This window comes from Lepidochelys kempii, chromosome 2 (genome assembly GCF_965140285.1).
Source record: "Lepidochelys kempii isolate rLepKem1 chromosome 2, rLepKem1.hap1, whole genome shotgun sequence".
In the NCBI taxonomy this organism is placed as follows: Eukaryota; Metazoa; Chordata; order Testudines; family Cheloniidae; genus Lepidochelys; species Lepidochelys kempii.
The window spans coordinates 45,995,668-46,020,889 of record NC_136381.1 but is presented as its reverse complement, the minus strand read 5'-3'; the positions used below and the strand labels follow the sequence as shown (position 1 = coordinate 46,020,889).

Here is a 25,222-nt window from a genome sequence, read left to right as displayed (position 1 = left end):
GGAAATTTAGGGCACCAAATTGCCCCAGATTTCCTGGTACACTACGCAGCTGCATGCTGCTCCAGAGGTCAGCCCAATCCCCTGGCTGGCTGAGCCGCCCAGGAAAGATGCCCCCACCCCTGCTCCACCTTTTCCCGCCCCTGGTCCACCCCAGCCCCGCCCCCACTCCACCCCTTCCCCGAGCAATAGGGGACTGCAGCAGGGGTCAGGCGCGCACTGCACTCTTGGGGCAGCAGGAAGTGGAGTGACCCTGCCCCAACCCACATTGCTCTGCCGGCTTGTGCAAGTGGGGCAGTTTCCCCTCTGCCCCCCAAGCCTGCTCCTGCCCCCCCATGGAGCCCCTCCCCAACACACACAGTGGGGCTGCATAGGGCACCAAAATGTCTAGGGACAGCCCTGCCAGCACATTTAAAAGAAAATTGGCTTCTTCTAATCATTTTTTAACTCAGTTTCAGTCAGTGACACCTATGCAGGCCTCATGAAGATACTATAGACACAGTTTGAAAGACAGCGTTGCACAGATGAAACGGAGGCAGTGTCTACTCTGGCCTATAATTCACAACTGGCACAGCTCCACCATTGCTGCCAGTAGTGGAAGCTATAGCATAGACATAAGCAGGAGCTGAGCAGGAGCTGCACTGCTGGAGAAGTACAGCTATGAAGTAGACTAGGCTCAAGAGCCTGCAGAACTTTTACTACTAGCGTTAGTGAATATACGCAGTAACTAGGGCCCTACCAAATTCACAGTCCACAGTCCATACAAAAAAAATAAAATAAAAACAAATAATAAAAAAATCAAGGTCACGATTTCAGCCATTTAAATCTGAAAGTTCACAGTGTTGCAATCGTCCTGACCTAAAAAGGAGTTGTGGGTGGGTTTGCAAAGTAACTGTAGGTGGGGTTGTGGTACTACTACCCTTACTTCAGTGCCACCACCAGCAGTAACACAGTCTTCAAGGCTGGGTAGCCAGAGAGCGGTGGCTGCTGGCCGGAAGCCCAGCTGTGAAGGCAGAGCTGCCAGCAGCACAGAAGTAAGGATGGCATGGTATGGTATTGCCATCCTTACTTCTGCATGGCTGCTGGCAGGGCGCTGCCTTCAGAGCTGGCCAACAGTAGCCATTCTCTGGCTGCCCAGCTTTGAAGGCAGTGCAGAAGTAAGGGTGACAATACCGTGACACCCCTCCCCCAATAACTTGCAACCCCCCCTGCAACTCCCTTTTGGGTCAGGACCCCCAACTTGAGAAACACTGGTCTCCCCCGTTAAATCTGTATAGTATAGGGTAAAAGCAGAAAACATCACATTTCACGGGGAGACATCAGATTTCACAGTCCATGATGTGTTTTTCATGGCCGTGAATTTGGTAGGGCCCTAACAATAACATAAGCCAGCTTTATTGTGCTTCCACACTGGAATTTACAGAACTGGAAGTTAGAAGAAACATATCCTTGGAAACTGAGCACATTTGAGACAGCAATCTTTTAAACACAAAGATGGAACCCTCTCGTGCCATTTTAGAATTACTTTTCAGGTAAGAACCACAATTAGCAACATTTTTCAGCAGCTAAGCAATGTTATTTCTGCAGGGTGGAAGGTAGGAAAAAAAGAGGAGAGAAGGAAAGGTTTTTTTTCTAACGGGGAGGATGGAAAGTCTTATGTTTAAATCTAAACTGCTGAGACATGGACTTAAGTCTTCCCTTCTAGCAAGGATCTCTGTAACCAGAATGCCAACCCCAGAACTTAACAGTCTAAACCTGGGTATCTCTAGCTGCAACATCCTTGGAATGCATGTGTGTAGGAGACTACCCCACCCTCCAATAAGTTGCTGGATCTCAGCCCCCTCTCCCCGCCCCGCAGTGGCTTTGCAATTTGGCTGAGGGCCTTTTGCTTCATTCTGAGTGGAGTTTGCAAAGAACAGTCAATACTTTTGTTTTGCATCCGCCTTTACTTTAGAAGGCGCACTGCTGCTACCTGTACAGTCTTCTGCCTTATTATGGTGACAGTCTGACCCTGCTACAGAGTTGCAGTAGCCTAGCCTGAAGAAGACTAGTGTAGTTCAGACCACCTGGATCAGTAAGACAAGGTGGTCCTCTTTCCTGGTCAGCTGGAAATGGAAGCCACCTTCCTTGTACTGAACCTGTCTGCATGCAATGAGTTCAGCAGAACCCTACAGTTTCACACCTCCTAGTATGTGAATAAGTATTAGCCGGTTTTTCTGGCTTCCCCCCACCCCTTCCTATTCATATAACTTATACCTTCTCTGGCAGGAATTTGACCCACCGGCTCTTTATCCTTCTGAAGATTCCTCCCAGGCATTGAGACATCCTAGTGACCATAGAGACTGAATTAATGAAAGATCAAAGAGTAGTTTAAACTGCATATTGGCGGCACAAGGCCATGATGTTTCACTGTCTTTCTCATCTTTGATATCTGAAGGCTCCTTCAAAATATTTAAAAGGGAAGATGAGAGTATCGAAACTTGAACTCCCCAGGAAATAAGCTTGGGCACAAGGGGGAGAGGTGGGGAGATTAAACAAAAAGCAGGGACCTGGCCATCACAGTTCTGGGTCAGACATGTCCAACAAAAACCTGGAGCAGCACTGCACTGGATTCATCACTTCTGCAATGTCATATACGTATGTCACCTTACCAAGCAGCCAACATTATCAAAGTCCAAAGATATCTAGTAGTGCCAGCTTGGATTTGATTCCTGCCCAAAAAACAGAAGTTTGGGACATCAGCACCAACCTGAAACCCAAATGTAAGGGATGCTGTATTGGAATAGGATAAATACATTTGAAGCTCAGTATTATCACTTTTTGATGTCCTTGCCAAGAAGTGCAAGGTTAGAAACTGGCAAGGTTGACAGTATATTTTTTCAGAACTGGCTAGAGTTCATTTACTAAGCAGTTTGGCAGATGGTCTTTAAAGGAAGCAATGATTATCTTTGCCATCATGGGCACGAGTGCTGATGTTTATCACTAAACTTCACCAGTTGAGAGGATTAGGAGTTCAAACTGCAGGTAGTGAGGAAGTTATTCCTCAGAGCTTCTCTTTGAAGAGTTAGTATTAATACCATCAAGCAATATGATACAGGGATATTTCTGATTCCAGAGTAGTTACTTTGGAAAAATCAGGGAGGACCTGACTGAGGCCCCAATACTTTATTTTTGCATACTTTGGAGTACCAAGATGCCTTGTTTAACTTGTTGCATTGCAGTTTTCCTCTAATAGAAAAAATGCTAACAAGCTATTCCTGCTTTCCAAGTTTATTACATTCTTCCTAAAGTTTAAGTGTAAACAGGGATGCATCTGTCTTCTATAGTGAAAAATAGAGCCTCAGAAAGTTATGATTTCACAAACTGTGCATGAATGCACATAAAATCATAGGACTGGAAGGGACCTTGAGAGATCATCTAGTCCAGTCCCCTGCACTCGTGGCAGCATTAAGTATTATCTAGACCACATGTGGAACATCAACATTCTGCCACAGAAGTTTTTAATGCAGAGTTAAAGTTTCTGAAATCTCAGTTATAATATTCCAATTCTAACTTAACAGTTGGTGTGTACTTCAAAGGGAATCATTCCAGAGACGGTGGCTGTAATTCACTATCACTATAGACAAGCTGCAGAATGGGTAGCTTTTGCAGCCTTATGGATCTACCCTACAGGATTCCTCCTATAAAAAGAGTGTTGAGGCCCAGATATTGGAGTATATTGTGATTGAGCTACACACTAGATTCTGGCCCTAAAGGCAGTATAAGTAGCTCTTGAAAGGCCTCCTTGTTTAGAGAATCATTCCGTGACATAGAAGCTGCTATGATGCAAACGTAGTGAAAAGTAGCCAGAGCAAAGGGGGCAAGATCAGCGCATCCATACACCTTGATGATCCTTAGGACTGTTGGTAGGCATTGTAACTGGGAGCAGCCTTCTGGCTCCACCATGTTAAGCAAGAGGATGGGACAGGACACAGCCAGCACATGTTCCATGAGTGTAGAGGCTACTCTGGCACTTACCTCCATAAGCCACACTATGTGGTCCTTGGCTGTAGCCAAACATCTAGATTGACAAAGTTCTGGGAGGTCATAGTTTGTCTCTAATAGTGCCAACAAGACTAGAATAGAGTGTGCAAGAGAAGAAGTTTCTTGCTTGTCCAAAACTATACATTATGATGGATCCATGCAACATGACCCATATCCCTATATGTGATTAAGGCTGAACATTCTAAAGCAGTTGATTTCTCCAACTCAGAAAATAGAATGTAGGCTCTTTTAGTGTTTAATTATCCATTTATTTCACAACAGGTGAAGATACTGTAGTGTTTAAAAATTAGAAAAATAAACAAAGTTGATTGTATTTGTACAATCTTCAAACTCAGAGGGGCAAAAGGTGAGATAGTCACTAATCTTTTCTAACAAGTATCTTCAGATAACAGCAATTATGTGAATGATCCTCACCAGCATGGCTGAGGAAAGTCCATTAAAAAGCCATTTTTGGTTGAAGCTCTAGGTAAGAGCACAGACTTCTAATACAGCAGATTAAAACAGACAACTACACAAATGAACCTTCTAAAACTAGACAGAAGCACTAAGAAGCATTAGATTTCTCTTCTAAGGCAGCAAAAGACCGCTTTAGAACTCTGAGCTCATTAAAATGTGCCTTCTTGAGGCAAGAGGCACAGACTGTAGAGGGTGTAGTGTTTTCAGCCACATCTTTAGAGAAGAGTTTATTTGAAATGTGATAAAAGTAGCTCTGAATTCTTGGCTGCACACACAAATGAGTTTTTAGGACCAGAATTCTAGGACAAATCTTTTCCTTCTGTCAGTCTACATTTTGAAGTAAGCTAGTAAACCTTCTTCCGGACAAGGCAATAGACAAATGCAAGGCTCTTCTAATTTAGAAGCCATATTTTGGAAGAAGTTTACATTGGCCACAGCAGAAGCATGTGCCCCGTGCCATACTGTATTCCATGACCACCCAAAAAACCCAAGATACTCCTCAGAATAAATACCTGTACACATCCAGAACAACATCTAGTAAGGAGCAACATGAGCTAAATTAGCACTGCACAATTCTAGTCGGTATCATACTGCTGCTGTCATTACTATGGCATGCAGGAGCACAGTAACAAATGAAACAATGTCCTTTATAGATTAAAATCCTGTATATATGAAACACCTAGATGAATACAACCGTGTGATTACTGGGCACTCATCTGCTGCTGCTAGTGTGGCTCAGAAAAGACTGCTTGACTATTGCCAACCACCTTTATGCACATCACCTTGTATTAAGATGACTGTGTAATGAAGCAGTGAACTATGAACCTGAAATCCATATTTTTACCTCAGAACTATTCCTGAATTTTGATTTCCAAATATGTACGTTTGTTTACTTAGCCAGCAAATAAAGACTGAATGTGACGGGGCTCCGCTCACCACACTGGTGCATCCTGCTGGCTGTCTTGGGAATTAGCTCCACAGGTCAGTATGCCTTCTCCAACTGGTGCCTCAACTGCCGTCACATCTGCTCTCGGACCCATGTCACTCCAAGGAATGCAGCATTCTCTTCATGATACAGCCCTGTGGCTGTGTCATGATCTGTGCTCCCCCCTTCCAGGGGCCCTGCAAGTCAACTGCCCAGCTACTTCCCACAGGGGCGACCGCAGTCAATTGTCCTGCCACTTCCCCAGTGGCAAGTGGAGGAGGGAAAGAGGAGACCCAGGCCCACCCACTACTCCAGGTCCCGACCCAGGAACCTGTAGATGGCAGACACGTGCAGAGTCCCCTCCAAATCCTCAGTACATTTCTCTGGGCCACTTCCCGATGGCCCCAGCACCTTCTTAGCCCTTATCTCAGGGCCTCAGCATGCCAGATCTAGCAGCCAGCCAGGAGCTCACTCTTGCTCCCCTGTTCCTGCCCAGCATTGCTATGTCCAGGGTGCTAGCTTCCTTCCACCTGCAAGGCACCCAGTCCTCCCTCCTTGAGCTCCAGGAAATAACTGACTCTGCGCTGCCCTGTGGCTCTTTTTATATGGGCCTGCTGGGCCCTGATTGGCTGCTCCTCGCAGCCCCTCTCCTATTGGCTGCTTCTAACACAGTCTCTAGTAACCCTTTGCATGCCAGTGTGGGGCAAACACCCCATCACACTGGGCACAATCACACTATTTTTAACTTGAATCCGACCACATAGAGATGAAGTACCAGGTTCTAAATTCCCTCCAAGGTTTGAAGAGAGACTGGTTTGACCAACATTGTAATAACTATACACTCAACTGCTGTGAATAAAAGTCTTGGACTGGCAAGTTCTTTGAATTTACTCCTCTCCGCATCTAATTTTGGATACACTCCTCAACTCTAAAAGGGAGTGTAAAACCCCAAGAACCTATCTCCATGGACAATTCAGATGTAAAAAAAGTGTCAAATTTTCAAAACATGCTTATGGGTACAAGCTAGGCAACTGTGTGTCTGCAAGCCAGATACATTCCCGTTTGCTATTATAATTACCATACTTTTACAGTGAAGTGTATGTGCAGAAATGAAGGCTCCAATAGATCAACTGCTAGTATAAAGTTGCTCAGGTAAGACAGGATTCAACAGCAGCTGTCCAAATAAGGGTCACCTTCCATTTGTGCCATAGGGATGGACTGAAAGAGGAAGTAGTCTTTAGATCTATGCAAGATTCGTTCAAGTCATTCCCCGAGAAGTGCACTAGAACAAGGAGTCAGTCTGACTTGCAAGATCTTTTAGGGTAAGACTTTTAGGTCTTTTCATTTTTTGTGTAGAACACCTGACAAAGTGGGCCTCAAACCTTTATTACTGGCCTCTAGATGCTACTGCAGTACAAATGAATAGTCCACAGATGCTTGTCAACATGTTATTTTTGAGGGGGGAGAGGGGAGGCAGAAAGTAGAAATTAACCTAGTCTATGGAAGGCAAAAGAAGTGGTGCCCCAGACACTTGAGATTCTTGAAGAAGTCACTGATTTATTACTGAAATTTTTCTGGGTCATTCAAGACACCAATGGTAGGCACCAAATAAGACTGGACAGGATACATTCCAACAGACACAGACGGCAACAGTGAGTTTTAAAAAAACAGTTTTGTATTGTTAAAATATGTGGTTTTATGTCTATTTTAGTACAAGTTTCATGATATTGGGTTCACAGTCACTGATTGAGTGGGCAGTCAGTGTGAATTAGTATTGAAAAAGCAGATGCAGAGTCAGAACAAAATAGAGGTTAAGAGTACAAAGAACAAGCACATTTTGCTGATCTTTCTAATCTGGCCCTCAGAATGAGCTGAGAACACAATTACCCAATAAATACCATAGTCTGCTGCCTCAAATGTGTTGAACATATTTTCACATAAAAGGGAATATAAAAAATATTGCCACCACTTTGTAAGTATAATAAACATGATAAAATGGGTAGGAAAAAAAATGAGCAAATGACTGACTATCTACACACACAGAGGTTTGCAGAGAAGCCAGATCTGCAAGTCCACATTGTCATTTACGGAGAGGCACCTTCCATGTGTTAGTGCACATATCAGGGAAGAATTTTTCTACCTCAAACTAAACATGAGCATCTCCAGGACTGAACTGCTTTGTGTGCAATTCTAGAACGTCTCTCATTGGCAAAAGTATCTACCTCATTAATTAACAGATGGATTGACTGACAATTTATGGTACTTTCATGACATTCATTTATAGATTTAGCCATCCAATATCTTTCATTGGTGACTTGATTCTATTCATTTAAATGCTTACCCAGCTAACTCCGCTATGTAAACATACTTGAGTGCTGCATGGAAATTCAGCTTGGAAGTTGAAAGTAATTGTTGAGGCTGTTGGAACAAGAGTAAGAATAAGCAAAAACAAAGAGTCCATTCAGAACATATCTTGAGACATTTGTCATCAGGGCTTTACGCACCATCTCAGGACAATAATGAAGTAATGAACAAATAGTTTACCAATTACTACTTGAATGCTTTGATTATGCTGCACCTTGGGACTTGGTCCTATTTCTGGCAGGATCTTAACAGCGTAACACTATGGATTCTAAGATACGCTGTTATTTGGCTGCTGCCCACAGTAGCACTGATGCATTTATTTCTCAATCCCTGCAACAGCTATAATACTTGGCAATTTCGGCAGTCCCTCCCCTCAGCTTTTAGAAATGCCTAGTGATAATATTGTGTTCTCATTCTCACATCACAAATGTGAAACATTTCCCACTAAAATGCAATTTAAAAATTGCTATTTCTTTATGCTATATACAGTTATATCAATTTTCAAAGTGTTTGTAACAAATTGACATTTTTCAGTTACAATTGCAAAGAATGAGAAATACTGTAGTTGGACACTGAGTTTTTCAAAAAAGAGATAAATTAAATTCAACTCTTTTCCACAGTAGAAGTTGGACTCTGAGAAAGCAGCAGAACAATTCTTTACAGGAAAATAATCTTTTACTGAACCCTTCTCCAAGTGGGGTCCAGGCCTTTAAGAGGATGACAGGGCTTTGTGTGAACACACAGTCCCTGCCCCCTCCCCTTAAACAGCACCATCATCAGTAGACAACGACAGCTGATGATCTAGCCACTAACCAGGTCACAATTATTTGTGGAATTTTTACAACAGCAGCTCTGGATTAATTTGTGTAGGTCTATACTTGTGACGGTGTGAAGAGTAAAGACACTGCACTCCCAGCAAACATCGGTCTAAAAGCAGAGTAGATGGAGAGGCACTGTTCAGGTGAGTAGAATGCCCTACACATCTGAATCCTAGTGTATATACTCTACATGGCTCTCTATATACCCAAGGATGACTCTCACATCTACACTACTATTTTTAGACGTGTAGTGTCCTGCCACCTCCCCACTGCCGGAGCTTTTCACCACTGCCTCCCCCTTCCGGAACCTTTCACTGGGGCCTGTAGCTCCACATATACAGTACTACACGCCGTCACAAGCGTAGACAAGGTCTTTATTGTTCTACCACACAGCTTGTTGGAAGTAAAAGCAAAATTTTAAATGAAAAATTCCAAATGACCATAAAGAAAAGGTTACTTACCATAATGGGCAACTGCAGATTCACACCCTGGCAATGCAGAGCTTCAGAACCCCTGAAAAGTCCATGTCCCCCCATTTCCCCTCCCTATCCAACTCAATTCCTTCCACCAAATCTCAGAATCCAATGCTTTGGTGTAGAAGTCCAGGGAAGGGATTATGGCAGGTGAGTAGTGTTAAGTATGCAGTGACAAAACTTACAGAAAGGTAACCTTCCTTAAGGTGCCCTCTGCCTATTCTCAGTGTGGGAGATTAGCTAGTTGTGGAAATCCCAAAATGGTGGGGTGAGGAGTTCTAATTAGACAGGCTGTTGAACTGCCCTCCAAAAGCAAGCATTAGCCTCTGATGCCAGCCTAGGAGAGTAATACTGAGTACGAGTCAGGATAAAACTCATATCTTAACAGATTTCCAACACAGAGAAGTTGTGAAGGCAAGCCATATATGCTGCTTTAGTCCTAGCAGAGTGAACCTTAGTTCCATCAGGTACTGATATATTAGCAGAAGTGTAACAAGTTACAGTACATAACCTAATCCATTTAGACAGACATTGTCTCAAAACAAACTCCTCTCACATTGAACCCCATGTTTAAACAGTGTTTCTCAATGGCCAGTCCCTGAAATTTCCCTGACACAGTTTAGGAAGGCAGCAAGCCAGTCCCTGATATAAAAAAAGATGAGAAACACTAGGAGGAGATTCCTAAATGCCTTAGTCCTATCTGAATAGGAACTTAAAGCTCTTTTGACAGAGTATGAGGCACTGTGAATGTTTTTGGGATGAATGGCATGAGATCAACAGTCTGGTTAAAATGCAATTCAGATATTATTTTAGGGAGGAAATAAAACTGGGATGGGGATGTAGGAATAGGTGCTAACTAGGGCCTGTTAGAGACCTGACCAGATCCAAGACCTCTAGCCTCATCTGGATCCGAAGAGCAGTCCCTCAGAGCCTTGCCTGTGTTACAAGTGCATTTTTAAACTGCCTTTAGTTAAACCACTGCAAACCTTGTGCGGACAATCTTGATCAATTCAAACCTGGTTTATAATCTTACTACTAATTTCAGCTAAATTGGTATCAGACTATTTAACACTATTTAAGTGTGTCCACACAGGTATTTTCACTTATGTAACTGAAGTCAGTTAACACACACACACACACACACACACAGTTTAAGCCATAGCACTTAAACTGTGCTGAGACAGAACTTAGGCAGAAGGATCTCCAAGTCTTCTCAACTAGTTTTCCAAGGTGTGTGTTGGGGCCGGGGCAAGCTAAGGGGATGAAATCAGTATTCCAAGTATCAGCCATTAGCTTAGCCTTCAAGTCATATCAGTCGTTGCGTATAGAAAAAAGGGACAAGAGACAGACTTCTTAAAATACAGTCCCCATGGGGTTCAGAAAAGAAAACATCTGATGCTGTGCTCACCTCAGTCTGGAACAGTAACCATGCAGATTAAAGTACTACTAAAGAACTAAATTACAGACAACAGTTTAGCAAGAGTCACCAAAACATGAGAGGTTCCTGTATCTGAAATTAGTGGCCATGAAGGAGAAACTGAAGCAGTTGGGAGCTGCTTGTCTCCTAATTAACCTTGGCTATGAATGGCCAGTACTTCTCTCAGGCAGCCCCCAAACAGGCACCACTTTGTAGAAAGTTTCGAAACTCTGTCTCATCCATAGGTGCAGCCCAAAAATAAATATATACAGAGGCCACATCCAAGAAAAATTCACCTAGTTTTGGGTTTTTATTACAAACTGAGTTCAAGCCAAGTTCACAAAACTTTGCAAACCTTTTAACAAGCCTGGTCCAAACTATGGTTTGACTGTTTTCATCTGGATTTGCTTGTGTTTTAGGATCTCATTCGAGCCCTGAGAATATGTTTTTGCACACATGCAATCAAGGGCCAAAGTTCCCACAAGCTGTAACTGGATGACAGGGGATGGCTCACTCAATAAACTGCCCTTGTCTGTTCATTCCCTCTGAAGCATCTGGCACCAGCCACTGTCAAAAACAGGACACTGGGCTACACTGACTACTGGATGATGGAGATGCTAAAGGAGCACTCAAGAACTACAAGGGCATTGTGGAGAAACTAAATTAATTCTTTGTATCAGTCTTCACTGCTGATGATGTGAGGGAGATTCCCAAACCTGAGCCATTCTTTTAAGGTGACAAATTTGAGGAACTGTCCCAAACTGAGGTGTCATTAGGGGTGGTTTTGGAACAAATTGATAAACTAAAGAGTAATAAGTCACCAGGACCAGATGGTATTCACCCAAGAGTTCTGAAGGAACTCATATGTGAAAATGCAGAACTACTAACTGTGGTTTGTAACCTAACATTTAAATCAGCTTCTGTACCAAATGACTGGAGGATAGCTAATGTGACACTAATTTTTTAAAAGGGCTACAGAAGTGATCCCAGCAACTACAGGCCAGGAAACCTGACTTCAGTACCGGGCAAAGAGGTTAAAACTATAGTAAAGAATAAAATTGTCAGACACACAGATGAACATAATTTGTTGGGGGAGAGTCAACATGGTTTTTGTAAAGGGAAATCATGCCACACCAATCTACTAGGATTCTTTGAGAGGGTCAACAAGCACGTGGACAAGAGAGATCTAGTGGATATAGTGTGCTTTGATTTTCAGAAAGCTTTTGACAAGGTCCCTCACCAAAGGCTCTTCAGCAAAATAAGCTGTCATGGGATAAAAGGGAAGGTCCTCTCATGGATCGGTAACTGATTAAGAGAGAGGAAACGAAGGGTAGGAATAAACTGTCAGTTTTCAGAATGGAGAGAGGTAAATAGTGGTGTCCCCCAGGAGCCTGTACTGCACCAGTACTGTTCAACATATTCATAAATGATCTGGAAAAAGGGGTAGACAGTGAGGTGACAAAATCTGCAGATGATACAAAACTACTCAATATAGTTAAGTCTAGGGCAGACTATGAAGAGTTACAAAGGGCTAAATTAGATGTTACCACTCAAGAGAGAGATCTTGGAGTCATTGTGGATAGTTCTCTGAAAACAGTCACTCAATATTCAGCAGCAGTCAAAAAAGCTAACAAAATGTTGGGACACTTTAAGAAAGGGATAGCTAATAAGATAGAAAATACCATGTCACTTTGTATAAATCCATAGTATGCCCATATCTTGAATACTGCATGCAGATGTGGTCACAAAAAAGATATATTGAACTTGGAAAAGGTTCAGAAAAGGGCAACAAAAATTATTAGGGGTATGGAACAGCTTCTGTATGAGGAGAGATTAATACGATTGGGACTTTTTAGCTTGGAAAAGAGACAACTAAGGTCTATAAAATCATGACTGGTGTGGAGAAAGTAAGTAAGGGTGGGTTATTTACTCCTTCTCATAACACAAGAACTGGGGGGGGGGGGGGTGTCACCGAATGAAATCAACAGGCAGCAGGTTTAAAAAACAAACAAACAAAGGGAAGTATTTTTTCACACAATGCATAGTTAATATGTGGAACTCCTTGGCAGAGGATGTTGTGAAGGCCAAGACTATAACAGCGTTCAAAAAAGAACTAGATATATTCATGGAGGATAGGTCCATCAATGGCTATTAACCAGGATGGGCAGACATTGTGTCCCTAGCCTCTGTTTGCCAAAAGCTGGGAATGGACAACAAGGAACTGATCACTTGATGATTACCTGTTCTGTTCATTCCCTCAGGAGCACCTGGCATTGGCCATCATCGGAAGAAAGGATACTGGGCTAGATGGACCTTTGTATGGCCCAGTATGGCCGTTCTTATGTTCGGCCCAGTATTGCTGTTTCTATGTTCCCCACAGCTAATTTTTAACCATGAGCCTTAAATAGAAATGTATTCGAGACATTCAGCCCATAACCTCAGATTTCCCTTTGGGTGATCCGTAAATCTTTGTTAAATGAACAGATTTTAACCATGCTACTCACCATGCTGTGAAGACAGGTGGCGTGCAGGTCTTGCTGGCTGAAGGGATTTACCAATCAGTTTTTTAGTGTCCATTGTCTTTAACATTTTGAGGCTCCACACTTTAAAAAAGGAATCACATACATATAAAGCATTCAGCTACAGATAAGAGTGCAACATTATAACCTGCTTTTTCAAGAAAATCTTCCTTAGCTTCTTGACTGTACCAAGCTGCACTGTAAGGCACAAAAATGAAGAACATACTATACAAACAGCTTGGGAAAACAGTTCCTGGATTGGAAAACAAATATCTAGTCAATCGGTTTTAGAATGAGTATTCCATAAAGTCATTCTAGTCATAAATCTTAGAATTGCCTTTTTAATTACCTCAAAGAGCAGCTATCTTTGGGCTTAAGTATTTACTGGTAAGTGAAAATTCAAACTATGAGTTATTTCTGAACAACTCAAATGTTTGTACGATCCAGAATTTGCCCAAGATTTTTCCTAATGTCATGGATTCCATGAAGCGATGGGGCTAATAAAAGATGAGTACAAAGAAGGAGTTACTGAGCATTTGCTGAAGGTAGATCCCGTGCCACTCTACCACTCACTGCCTATACTCTACTTTTGTGTATGTGCCCACTCAGCAGACTTAATTTCAGAATATTTTGATTGTTTATTCAAAAAGCTGAAGCACACACATAATATAGTATTTGTTAGATTAAGCCGGCAATCACTGCCATTTTGGGCTGTACATGAAACATCAAATTACAGATCAGGCAAACAGCTCCTTTTTCTGTGTTCAATACTCAACACATAACTAGAAAGACGAACAAGTTAGACAGACCTGAAAGTGCAACAAAATGCTAGAGAGGGGGTGACTAGACTGAATTATCACAGATTAAGAGTCCTAAACATATAGTTTGGTTAAGAAATAACTGGGGTTGGGAAAGATGAATATGGAAGCATATAACATGAAGTACATAAACAGTAAAGATGAAGAGGCTGGTTCATAGAGTACAGTTAAGAATAGTGCAGATGAAAAAAAAATGTAGGCTGAACATTAGAAAAAGTGCTACAGTGTTTCACAGCCTAATAGAACTCCAACAAGGAAAATTATAAAGCTAGCCTTGACAAACTACTGAGACATTTAAGAAACAATACTCCATTGGTAGGGAGATAGAAAGAAAAAATATTTCATTTGATATGAAAGTGTTCAGTAAGATCAGTCTATGATGCTGGATAACAGGGAACTATATTTGTTACAGAATTTAGACACAAAACCAAAAACCAACATGGAAACTTGGTGTTAGAATCAATGGTAGACTCTGTTGGACAAAAACTGACCAAGAAAACTAGGATTTTGCTTTACAAAGCTACTCAAAGCGACATTTTTTTTATCTAGCTATCTTAGTCTCCTGGACACGTCTCCTTTTTCACTGCAGTTGGTATGACTACAAGAAGGGAGGTGAAGGTAGTTTTCAATTAAGATAGCTTAAGCACAGTTGGTAAGCTCCCTTAAAAGTTATCTAAACAATTTAAATACCTTTACAGTCATGTTGTAGCTCAGGGCTTATCTACATGCAAAGTTGCATCACTTTAATATCACATCTTTATTTAAACCAGGGCAATGGCATATTTAGATTGTGCCTTTGTCACCATGACAGTTGAACCGGATAGCAAAGACACAAACTCGGTGGCAAAGGCACTGGAAGCTACCAGAGCCTCGGCTGGGGCAAGGATTCCCAAGCTCCCACTAGTGCAGCTGAATTGGTGGATATACCAGTGGTAATTTCTAAAATTCCCTACTTTGTCTTTAGCCCAGGGAATCTCATAGCTTGGTGAGAACTTTTCCTTCAAAGAAATAGAACAACAAAGGCAAACTTGGGGTGGTGTTTGCAACTGTAAAAATAAATAATAATAATAATTAAAAAAAAACTGTATTCTCCAAGGGACTATGCAACCCAAGGAAAGACTGCTGTAGTAGGGCAATCCAAAAGGAAAGCGATTAGGTGACTGGAACAATGGGAAAAAAAACTAAAGCTGGATAGGGAATGGAAGGAGGACTGGAAGCAGGGAGGCTGTCCAAAAGTGTGATCCAGTTTCACTTCCAACAATCATTTGAAGTGGTATAACATTAGTATTGTAAGTTCTAAATGCCAAGGATTTGTTAATCATCATTTTTGTACATGTTTAGTTATATACTCCCTGTTACAATGGTATGACTTCATTAGTTGTGCTACATTTCTAAACTTCGAGAGTTTAAGTCCCCACATCTGTAACTACATTAGTGAAAGTTACAGTCAAGTATAAAAGTCATTTTAAATCCTCCTCCACTTATCACTTATGCACAGCACATTACACAATACTAACTCTCAAGAGAAACCTGAAGGCAAACTGACCTTGTATATGCCAAGACAATTATGGAGTCCAAAATTTAGGGGTTAACAGGCAAGTACAGGAAGAACAGATTGTCAAAGCATTTCACATATTTTTTAAATGAATGTGAAGACTACTTATAGATTTTGGTACCAATTTAGTATTTTATTACCCTGATATTCATCTATCAAAACCCATCAATTCAACAAAGATCCTAGAAGTTACCTGCAAAAAGAAAAAATTGGGTTTGACTGTTGTTTAATTACCTTGTGTATTTAAGATCTAAAAGGATTATAAAAGAAGATAAAGTTTTATTTTCCTACCTTTTTTCTTTTGAGATCAGAATTGAGGTTTTGTCTACACTGGAGGACAACTGGAGAGGTGGTAGGATTAGGATACCAGGTAAGGAGGAAGTGAAACCTGAGAGGATGCATTTTATTTTTATTCAGTTTGCTTAGAACTTTAGGGATTTTATTTACTTGGTATTTTAGCTAAATACTGAGAAACATCTAAGAGAAAGAGCATCTCTGCTTAAGATTCCACAACCCAAATCCTTCAGTTAAAGTCTGAGCAATCTCACAGTCCACAATTCAGCGTTCAACAAGCTTTTAAGCAAAGCCTGCAACCACTAGACTTAGCACCTCCAGTATTTCTAAAATAAAAAGTTAGGCCACCCCTACAAAAAAAATTGTAGCCTTTCAGGCAATTAGTAATATTACAATAGTGCCTACAGGAACAAGCCAGGTTGGACCCAATTTGCTAGGGGCTTGCAGTTATGTAGCAAGATAATCTTTTGGGGGCAGGGGTTCTAACAACCGAAGCTCAAGACAAGAAGCAAATGGTGGATAAAACAAATAGGACTGGAGAAGATGGGCAGAAGACGACAAGGCAGACTGGTAATACAGTACTATTTGTTTTACTACACCATGCACAATTTGTAGCTTAGGCAGATCAGCAATAATAATCTTTTTACATCAAAGGTCAAAAAAAGCACAGTCATCTTCCCTCTCTTTGCAGATACCCTTCATAGTTGTTTTTGAAACGCACGCACACTGCAGTTCATCTTGAAAGGGTCACTCAACTTGATTTTTCTGAAGTCAGCTAATTTTTTAAAGTTTGTTTTACCAGTGCAACACCTCAATAATGTGATGCTGATACACTGTGTATATCTAAATTCACTTCTATTCTGTATTGTTTACAGAACTCTTGGAGACCAGGAGAAAGCAAATCCAAGAGTGATTTTTTCTGGTTTAGCTTAAGCAGTTTATAAAATGACAAACTAAGAGATCTAAACCAGAAAAAGGCACTCTGATTCCAGAATAAAGAAGTGTCCACACAGGGAGTTACATCATTATAACGGCAGAGCTTTAAATTGCCACACCCTACTTTATACTGGTCTGACTTCCCAGATAGACAAACCTTTAAAAACATCTGGAATGTCAAACTTGGACTTAGTGTGGGAACCTGTGAGAAGACTCAAGCATATTTCTTGAGCTCTTAACACCTTAACTGAAAAGGTCAAAGAGAAAAAATCCTTTAACCAAAATATAAAAATGTAACTCAAGTATGAATTAACAAAGAACTGAAGCTTCCCCAGTGCTCTCCTGTCCTTTTCCTGGCTCTGTTAAAGTCTCCATTTCATTTCACTACATCTCCAAGTCATTGAATCTTCTAGCCTACAGGGCCTAAATTTCCACAGTTTTGTTGTTGTTGTTTTTTTTAAGCCCCTGAGGATGCAGTTGTCACCTGTCCAGGTTTTCCCAGGGCTGTCCCTTTTTAGATGCAAGTGTCCCATGAAATATGAAAGGGTGCTCAGTACACACTAACAGCTGTTCAGTTTCATGGGCTCTGGATCATCTCAGAGGGGTCTGGTTTCGGTACGTCTAAGATAGCAACCCTCCCAGAGAGACCTTCTGTGCACATGACAGACAGGAGTCAGCCAGCTCTCTTCGCCCCCTCTGCAGATCGCGCCCCTCTTCTGACACAAGCTCTCAGCGTACCTGGCGCAGCTAGTCCAACACAGGGCAACGCCCGCTGCCTGCCCGCCCCTGGCCCTCTTATCGCCCCCCTCCCCCCACTCTCGTTACCCCCTCCCATCGGCCTGCTCCCCGTTACCCGCCCCTCCCTCTACCCCCATCGCCCTCACACCGCAGCTCGGTCGCTCTTGTGCCACTGCCGCCCTGCGCGCACCTGCCCACAGCGAGCCGCCGCCGCCGCCACACGGAAGTCGCCTACAGCAGCAGCGGCCTGCTGACTTCGCACTTTGTGGGACTGCGACCCGCGCGTGCGGGGCGGGGTCAGGCTCCACACGGGGGGCGGAGCCTCCCCGGTAACCGTTTAACGGCTGCGCCGCGAGAGCCAGACAGTGCTCGAGGAATCCCGGAAGGGGAGGGACGTGGGCGCCAGGCACCATCCCCGCCATCAGCTTACCGCCCCCTCCTCTGGCCGTCAACCTAGTGCCAGCCCCGGATCTGCTCCTCCCCAGGCCCTGCCATCAGCCTACTGCCCCCCGCCCGCCTACTGCCCCCTCCCCCCCTCTCTGCCGCTCACCCCACCGCCAGCCTACTGCCCCCTCCCCAGGCCTTGCCATCAGCCTAGTGCCCCCCCTGCCCCTCCCCAGGCCCTGCCATCACCCTAGTGCCCCCCACCGCCAGCCTACTGCCCCCTCCCCAGGCCCTGCCATCAGCCTACTGCCCCCCTCTCTGCCCCTCCCCCCACCGCCAGCCTACTGCCCCCTCCCCAGGCCCTGCCATCAGCCTACTGCCCCCCTCTCTGCCCCTACCCAGACCCTGCCCCCACCCTCTGTCTAGTGCCCCCTTACCTTCCCCTCTAGGGTTGCCAACGTTGTAATATTTAAAAACCAGACACTCCAGCAGGAGTGCCGCCTGCCCTGCCCCTTCCCCCTGCGGCTCTGCCCCCACCTCTGCCCAGGTCAGGAGGGACTTGCCTGCGGAGCCGGGGCTGGGAGCTGCAGCCACCCGCCGCAGGTAGGCACTAGGGTTGCCAACTTAATATTCACACAAAACCGAACACCCTTGCTCCGCTCCGCTCCCTGCCCTGCCCCTTCTTGGAAGCCTCACCCCTGCTTACTCCATCCCCCTCCCCCTGTCGCTCGCTCTCCCCACCCTCACTCGCTTCTTTTCACAGGGCTGAGGTGCGGGAGGGGGTGAGGACTCCAGCTGGGGGTGTGGGCTCTGGGGTGCAGGAGGGGAGGGTCTGGGCTGCGGCTGAGGGGTTCAGGGTGCAGGAGGGGGCTCCAGGCTGGGGCACAGATGTGTGGGAGGGTGAGGGCTCTGGCTGGGGGTGCAGGCTCTGGGGTGGCGCTGAGGTGTTTGGGGTGTAGGAGGGTGCCCTGGCTGCCCCTATGCTTAGTTGCTGGAGTGGGGAACATGCCGCTGCTTCTGGGAGCCGGGCAGAGCCAAGGCAGGCAGGGAGCCTACCTTAGCCCTGCTGCACTGCTGCCTGGACTTTTAAAGGCCCAGTCAGTGGTGCTGACTGGAGCTGCCAGGGTCCCTTTTTGACCAGCTGTTCTGGTCAAAAATCAGGCACCTGGCAACCTTTTAGGAGGCAGCCCTGGCTAAGTACAGGCTGGTGCAGGTGATGACTCAGCACCTCCCCTGCCCCCAATAGCCAGACTTTGGGTGTCCAGTCAGTAGATGTGACCGGACATCATCAGGCCCCCTTTTTGACCAGACTTTCCAGTCAAAAACCAGGCACCTGGCCACCCTAAACTCCTGCCATTAGCCTAGTGCTGCTCCTCCCACTCTGCCCCTGCCCCCATCCTCAGTCTAGTGTTGCCCCCACTGTCAATTTAGAGCCATTCCTGCTCTGTCCCATATCAGCCTACTGCCCTCCATCACTCTGTCCCCTCCCCTATTTCTTGTGTGGGATATTTTCTCTCCCGCTCCCGAATTGGGAAACAGAGGCGAGGAGTGCAGGAGACAGCTGTCCTATGGGCTGCAGGGATTAGGCTGTGTGTTGTGTGTCCCCCACCCAGGGGATACTGTGTCCCAAGTAGCTGCTGAGCCTTTTGCTTGGGGTGGGGTAGGTTGGTGGGTGGATTGGAAAAATAGAGAATTCCCAAGATCTGAGCAGGAGATTCATAAAGCAACATCTTCCCTCTTGAGAGGTGGAGAGCTTGTAGTTCTGCCAATCCCCTGCGTGCAAAAATCATGACATAGGCCTAAAATCATGAGATTTGTAAAAATAAACAAATGAGGGCAGGGCGCATTTTCTTTGCCCGGACGTTGCTACTCCACTAGGGTGGCTCTCACTTCAAGCTGCTCTCTGCCCCCATGAGGGCTAGGAAGTTACTGGGTTTTAAATGCAAGCAGGGATTCTCATGCAATCTTGGTTCCGCAGAACAAGCACAAATACCACAAGAAATATGTGCCAACACAGACTATAACCCCGTAGAGAAAGCCTTAAATTGATCTCTACGGAGGGAGTTTCTTCCACCCTCTCCCCATATCAGAGGAAGGATACCTAGGACATGTCTGCATGAGGGAGAGGCTATTTCCCATTTCACTACCTGCTGTATGGGACTCCTGGTAGGTCTCCCAGGAGGGAGTCCCTCCATCCCTCTTACGTCCAGGAGTGAGGAAACTTGGAGATGGCTTGGCCTTTCCTTCCCAGTTATCACTACACAAGCCATAAAGTGTGATTTTTAAAGCCAATTAAGATATTCCTGTCAGTGGCTGGAGGGTATAGTGACAGGTTTTGAATGGAAACCACCACATCAAATTCATAGTACAGCAATATAAAACCAAAAAAAGGGAAAGCAAATTCAGTAATAATGTGAGTTGACAACAACATTCACCGGAGGGCATCTGTCCACTCATTGAATGACTAAACCTATAAACAGTGTGACATTAAGCCTTGATATGTCTTTTTTTATTTTCTTGCATAGGTCACTCTTCACATAGGCTGCACTCATCAATTCCTCAGGATGGGAATGGGCAGGAACAGGTACATTTCCAATACAAATGCAAAACCTATTCTCCTTGTTCCTTGGTTGAAATCTCTGTTCTGATTCCATCCATTCTCCTACACCATAGAGAAGATATTGGAATGCCCATTAGCAGCTGGAGCATCACTCATCAAGAAGTGAAAATCTGTGTTACTCAAAGATTTAAAGTGCGATCTGCCAATCAACAACATCTCTTGCCAAATAGTTGTAGAAAAGCAAGTGATGTGACTATTTAGATATTTGTTAAATAGTTGTGGAGGATTAGAAGTGGGCCTTGGGCTTCTCATGTCTGCAAATGATAGCATCTTGTATATTTTAAACTAAACAATTTTAAACTTTTGCATCAGGGATCAACAGGAGAAGAACCCTAGTGACACCCAATAAGGCAGAACAAGACTTAGTGTTATTAACTTAAATTCTAGATAGTTATCCAATTTTTGCTTAAGTACTTTTATGCTATTTCACCAAACCACTTCAATAAGAAGTCCAGCTCAGGTGTTCATCACTGTCTTTGTTAAACAATGCCTCCTTACATTTTTTTTCTTATATTCCAAGTTTAAAATCTTGCCCCCTAAAGTTCTAGCCTATTTAGCAACCTCAAATAAATAACCAAACTTATTTTTGAAGAGTTTGCTAGTTTAAATACTTCAATCATGTCACTGCTTAATAATCTTTTCTCGTGACTGAATAATCCCAGTTTGTCTGTTTTATATGGAAATCTTGCCATTCCATTAAGAATCCTAGTTCTATGCTGTACTTTCTTAATTTAATTATATCTGTCTTCAGATAACGTGACCAAACCATGACGCTATGCTTCAGATATGGGCTACCGTAAAAAAGTCATAGAACAATATTCTCAGACCTCTCTTGACACAAGCCAATTTACTATTAGTTTCCTTTATTGCTGTTGCACAGTAGACCAAAAATTTAAATGTTGGCAAATCCATTATATACAAATGCTTTTCCTCTATTATACTAACTAAATCATTTAATGCCACTTAAATTATATATGGGAATTATTTCTCCCCGTGTGTATCAATTTACGCTTAACCACATAATATTTATCTTGAGCCCAGTCACATAATCTATCAAGATTATTTTGTAAAACTACAGCCTTCTACATGTTACCCACTTCATCTAAATCACTAAACTAATTAACAATAATTAACAAATATATTAGCATACAGAAATATTAAATGTCATCTGATGCAGAGCCAATGGCGCAATCTAGATAAATGGTTGTCCTCCTTCCAATTTTTAAGAGGACAGTTCTGATTTTGATGGGGACGTCTCACATCCTGCAAACCAGACTTGCAAAATATTGACGCATTCCAAATTTCTTTATGACAATGAATGGTAATGAAATGACATCAAGCTGTAATGATGTATACTTTAACATTTACATCCTTCTATCATGGCATCAGATGTGCCAAGGACTAGTTAAAATACTAGGAAAACCCACTTATGTATTTCATAAAGATCTACAGATCCCCACCAAACTGAGCAGAATGTACTGAGAAACAGAGTCCTTTTAAGCCGTTATTTTTATTTTCTGAAATAGGCATTTAAAAATTATTGGACTACAGTAGCATAGGCTTCGGCTACGACAACGACAACGACAACTATCCTGACAATTGCCTTGGCTGCTGTAGAATAGACCCATGACCATTAATTGGTCCTTACAGAACCCTGTTTATTCTGTGGTACTTGACCCAGAATCCACTCCTTGCCATAGAATTGTATTGAGAATTTAAGCTTTCACTGGAGGAAAAAAAAAGTCCCTATCCCATGTAAATGTGGAGAAAACCTCCCAAATCTGAACCAAATGCAGACCAAGGTCTTCCTTAGGGCTTGTGTATACTATAAAGTTGTACACTTTAACTATATCAGTATAGTTAAAGTGATACTGTGGATACAATTATATTGGTATACAAGTGCTTTACAGCAGGATAGCTATTCCTGTATGGGAAGAGGGATAACTTTTAGTTGCTGCTTTCAGAGTAACAGCCGTGTTAGTCTGTATTCGCAAAAAGAAAAGGAGTACTTCTGGCACCTTAGAGACTAACCAATTTATTTGAGCATGAGCTTTCGTGAGCTACAGCTCACTTCAAGTGAGCTGTAGCTCACGAAAGCTCATGCTCAAATAAATTGGTTAGTCTCTAAGGTGCCACAAGTACTCCTTTTCTCAGTTGCTGCTGCTAATATAAGCAAAAACATCACCTAGCATACTTATCCCACAATCCGAAACCATCCCCCATGTTTTCCTGATGCAGAAATTACCAACTCTGGTGTTATGGCAGACATTTGCATTTTATTTTAGACTTCATATTATTACAATACATAACAATAGTCTAATAATCCCCATAACTTCTTATGTATACAATCATCAATTTGCAGAATTGATGGCAGTTCTATTTGAGGTAGAGTGTGAAATACTTTGTATCGTATAACATTACTGTTCAGTCTTCAGTATTTTTAATACTCAGATACATGGAGGTAAAATATATTTCTGTACGAATATCACCCTTTTCTATTTGGCAAACGCAAACAGGTATAATTGCTTTGTTGTTGTAGTATAAACTGTTAGCATAAACAAACATGAAGGTATTAATTTGTATGTTAAGAAGTTATGGGGCATTAACTAACATGCAATGGTACAATCAAAAAATAATCCCTTCACTTTTTAGGATTGAACCATTTTCAGTGCAGCCATCTCTCACAATTTTATTGAGTATTGTGATATTTGATATTTTTCTTGAAGCCCCATTTCCTGTAATCATGTAATTTTATGAGACTCTCAAGATTGTTTTTGTTCAAGTAAGTTTATAGTCCTTGTGGTTGTGGAGAAAAGCTTGAAAATGTGACCCATTGAACCAGAAGGTAAATAGAACCCAAATTATATGGCTTTAAAATCCTGGGATTTTAAAATAAATCATGATATTTGCGTGCCTGACTCATGATTTTTCAAGACTTGAGGTTGGCATTAGCGAATTGGATAGGTGAACTGCAAAACCTAAACTGAAAAGTAAATTAAGATCTCAGATTTGTGAACTGAATATCCACAGTGACTAGACTGGTGGGCATTATGCAGCAAAATTTTAACTAACCTTAATTTTAAAACTTTTTTGTAGCCTCTCTGAAATGCAATAGCACTTCCTGCTTCACTGAAGACATCCCAGAAGACACTTTACAGTAGCATCAGACACCAGAAATTCCATTGCAATCTGTGATGTCACTGAGGTTGCATTTACAATGGAAAACTGTACCATTGCTCATTGCACCAATGTGATTCAACAGGTACAAACTACTATGGTGCAGATCATCCAAAGTAACCATTTTGTTTCTGATACACATATCCACACCCATGACTTTCTAGCTCCTGCATTTAACAGTTGGTGGTACACTCATGGGAAGGAGGCCTATTTGCCTTGGGAGAGTGGAGTTTTTAAGTTCTGGCCCCCATTAAATCAGTGGGGGGTTTGCCATTGACTTTAGTCCCAGGAGGACAGGATGTCACCCCTGGTTTGTATGGCTCCTCCTCTGAATCCCCAATTTTGTAGCCACCAATATTTCATTGCTAAATGACTGTGTAAAAAAATAAAATCATTTATTTTGCATGAGCTATGTAGTCAGTCTGGTGAGAAACTGGGGGACAGAGTAATCTCTCTGTGCTGTAAAGGAATGCAGAGATCCATTTTCACTGGGTTTAGCTGTCATGTTTATCTACTCCCACAAGGTTCAGCAGGAGTCACTTAGTGCCACCAAAACGTGTAGCTGGGTAGTAACAGAAGAGGAGCAGAAAAGAGAAGATAGGAAAGGCAGGACCAAGAGAAGAGGGCAGAGAAGACTAGAAGGAGGTGGGGGGGGGACCACCACAGGAGCTGGGATGAAAAAGTAACATTATAAAAGTTATATATACACAAGGACTCTGCATATAAAATAAAAGTGGCACTGGCAGAAGGTGGTGACATTAACAATCCACTTAATTTCACACTCGTGGTTTATTTTGCCACCAAAATTCCCCAAATGATTTATTTAGTTATTCTGTACTGCATTCAAAATAGAATTTCAAACTATAATATAACTGTTATGTGCTGAGATATGTATGTGACTCACACATTATAAAATTAAATTCATTGCTGTGTTCAACGAGATTCAGATTTGTTGTTTAAAATAGAATTACAAACCCTATTGGTATTGTAGAATAAATAAACCTGAGTTACTGTTGTAAAGAATATTGGAATGGAAAAATACTCTTGCTCCACTTAACTTTCTTTTGGCTGGGAAACGGGAATAAAAAAACAATCTCTAATTTGAGTTACCTATCGATGACATTTACAAGAAGAGATTTTCTACAATTATTTAAATTACCTAAGTCATTTCTCTCTAATCCTCTAGGCAGTAATGTATAATAAAGTTTGTAACCAATACCAAACTAGGAGGGGTTGCAAGCACTTTGGAGGACAGGTTTAGAATTCAAAATGATCTGGACAAACTGGTGAAATGGTCTGAAATAAATAGTGTGAAATTCAATAAGGATAAATGCAAAGTACTACACTTAAGAAGGAATAATTAGTTGCACAGACACAAAATGGGAATTACTGCCTAGAAAGGAGTACTGCAGAAAAGGATCTGGGGGTTATAGTGGATCACAAATTAAAGGGGTTAAAATGTAACACTGTTGCAAAAAAAGAAAACATCATTCTGGGATGTATTAGCAGGAATGTTGTAAGCAAGACATGAGAAGTCATTCTTCCAGTCTGCTCAGCCCTGATAAGGCCTTGTGTACAGATCTGGGCAACAAACTTTGGGAAGATGTAGACCAATTGGAGAAAGACCAGAGGAGAGCAACAAAAATTATTAAAGGTCTAGAAAACGACCCATGAGGAAAGATTGAAA

General features: G+C 42.6%; 1 protein-coding gene and 1 long non-coding RNA gene across 7 annotated transcripts in view; one reads left to right on the top strand and one right to left on the bottom strand.

Moving 5' to 3' along the window:
• The window catches only part of C2H8orf88 (chromosome 2 C8orf88 homolog), a 68,198-nt gene extending 49,772 nt beyond the window's left edge, over window positions 1-18,426 (bottom strand). Inside the window, exons 1-4 of one of the 6 annotated variants that reach the window (XM_073330612.2) lie at window positions 17,545-17,674; window positions 15,678-15,774; window positions 12,999-13,097; window positions 7,764-7,840 (exon numbers count right to left, since the gene is read on the bottom strand). In XM_073330612.2, the coding sequence (XP_073186713.1) occupies window positions 7,764-7,840; window positions 12,999-13,083 (162 nt within the window). In that variant the 5' untranslated portion in view covers window positions 13,084-13,097; window positions 15,678-15,774; window positions 17,545-17,674. Of the gene's footprint in view, window positions 1-7,763; window positions 7,841-12,998; window positions 13,098-15,677; window positions 15,775-17,502; window positions 17,675-18,301 lie in introns of those variants that run through there. The other 5 variants (XR_012157138.2, XM_073330613.2, XM_073330614.2 and 2 more) reach the window with 5 other exon arrangements.
• On the top strand, window positions 17,866-23,943 carry LOC140906524 (uncharacterized). The gene is made up of 3 exons (XR_012157139.2): window positions 17,866-18,341; window positions 20,264-20,322; window positions 23,455-23,943. It is a non-coding gene; the product is annotated as an uncharacterized LOC140906524 (long non-coding RNA).
• The last annotated feature ends 1,279 nt before the right edge of the window (window positions 23,944-25,222 follow it).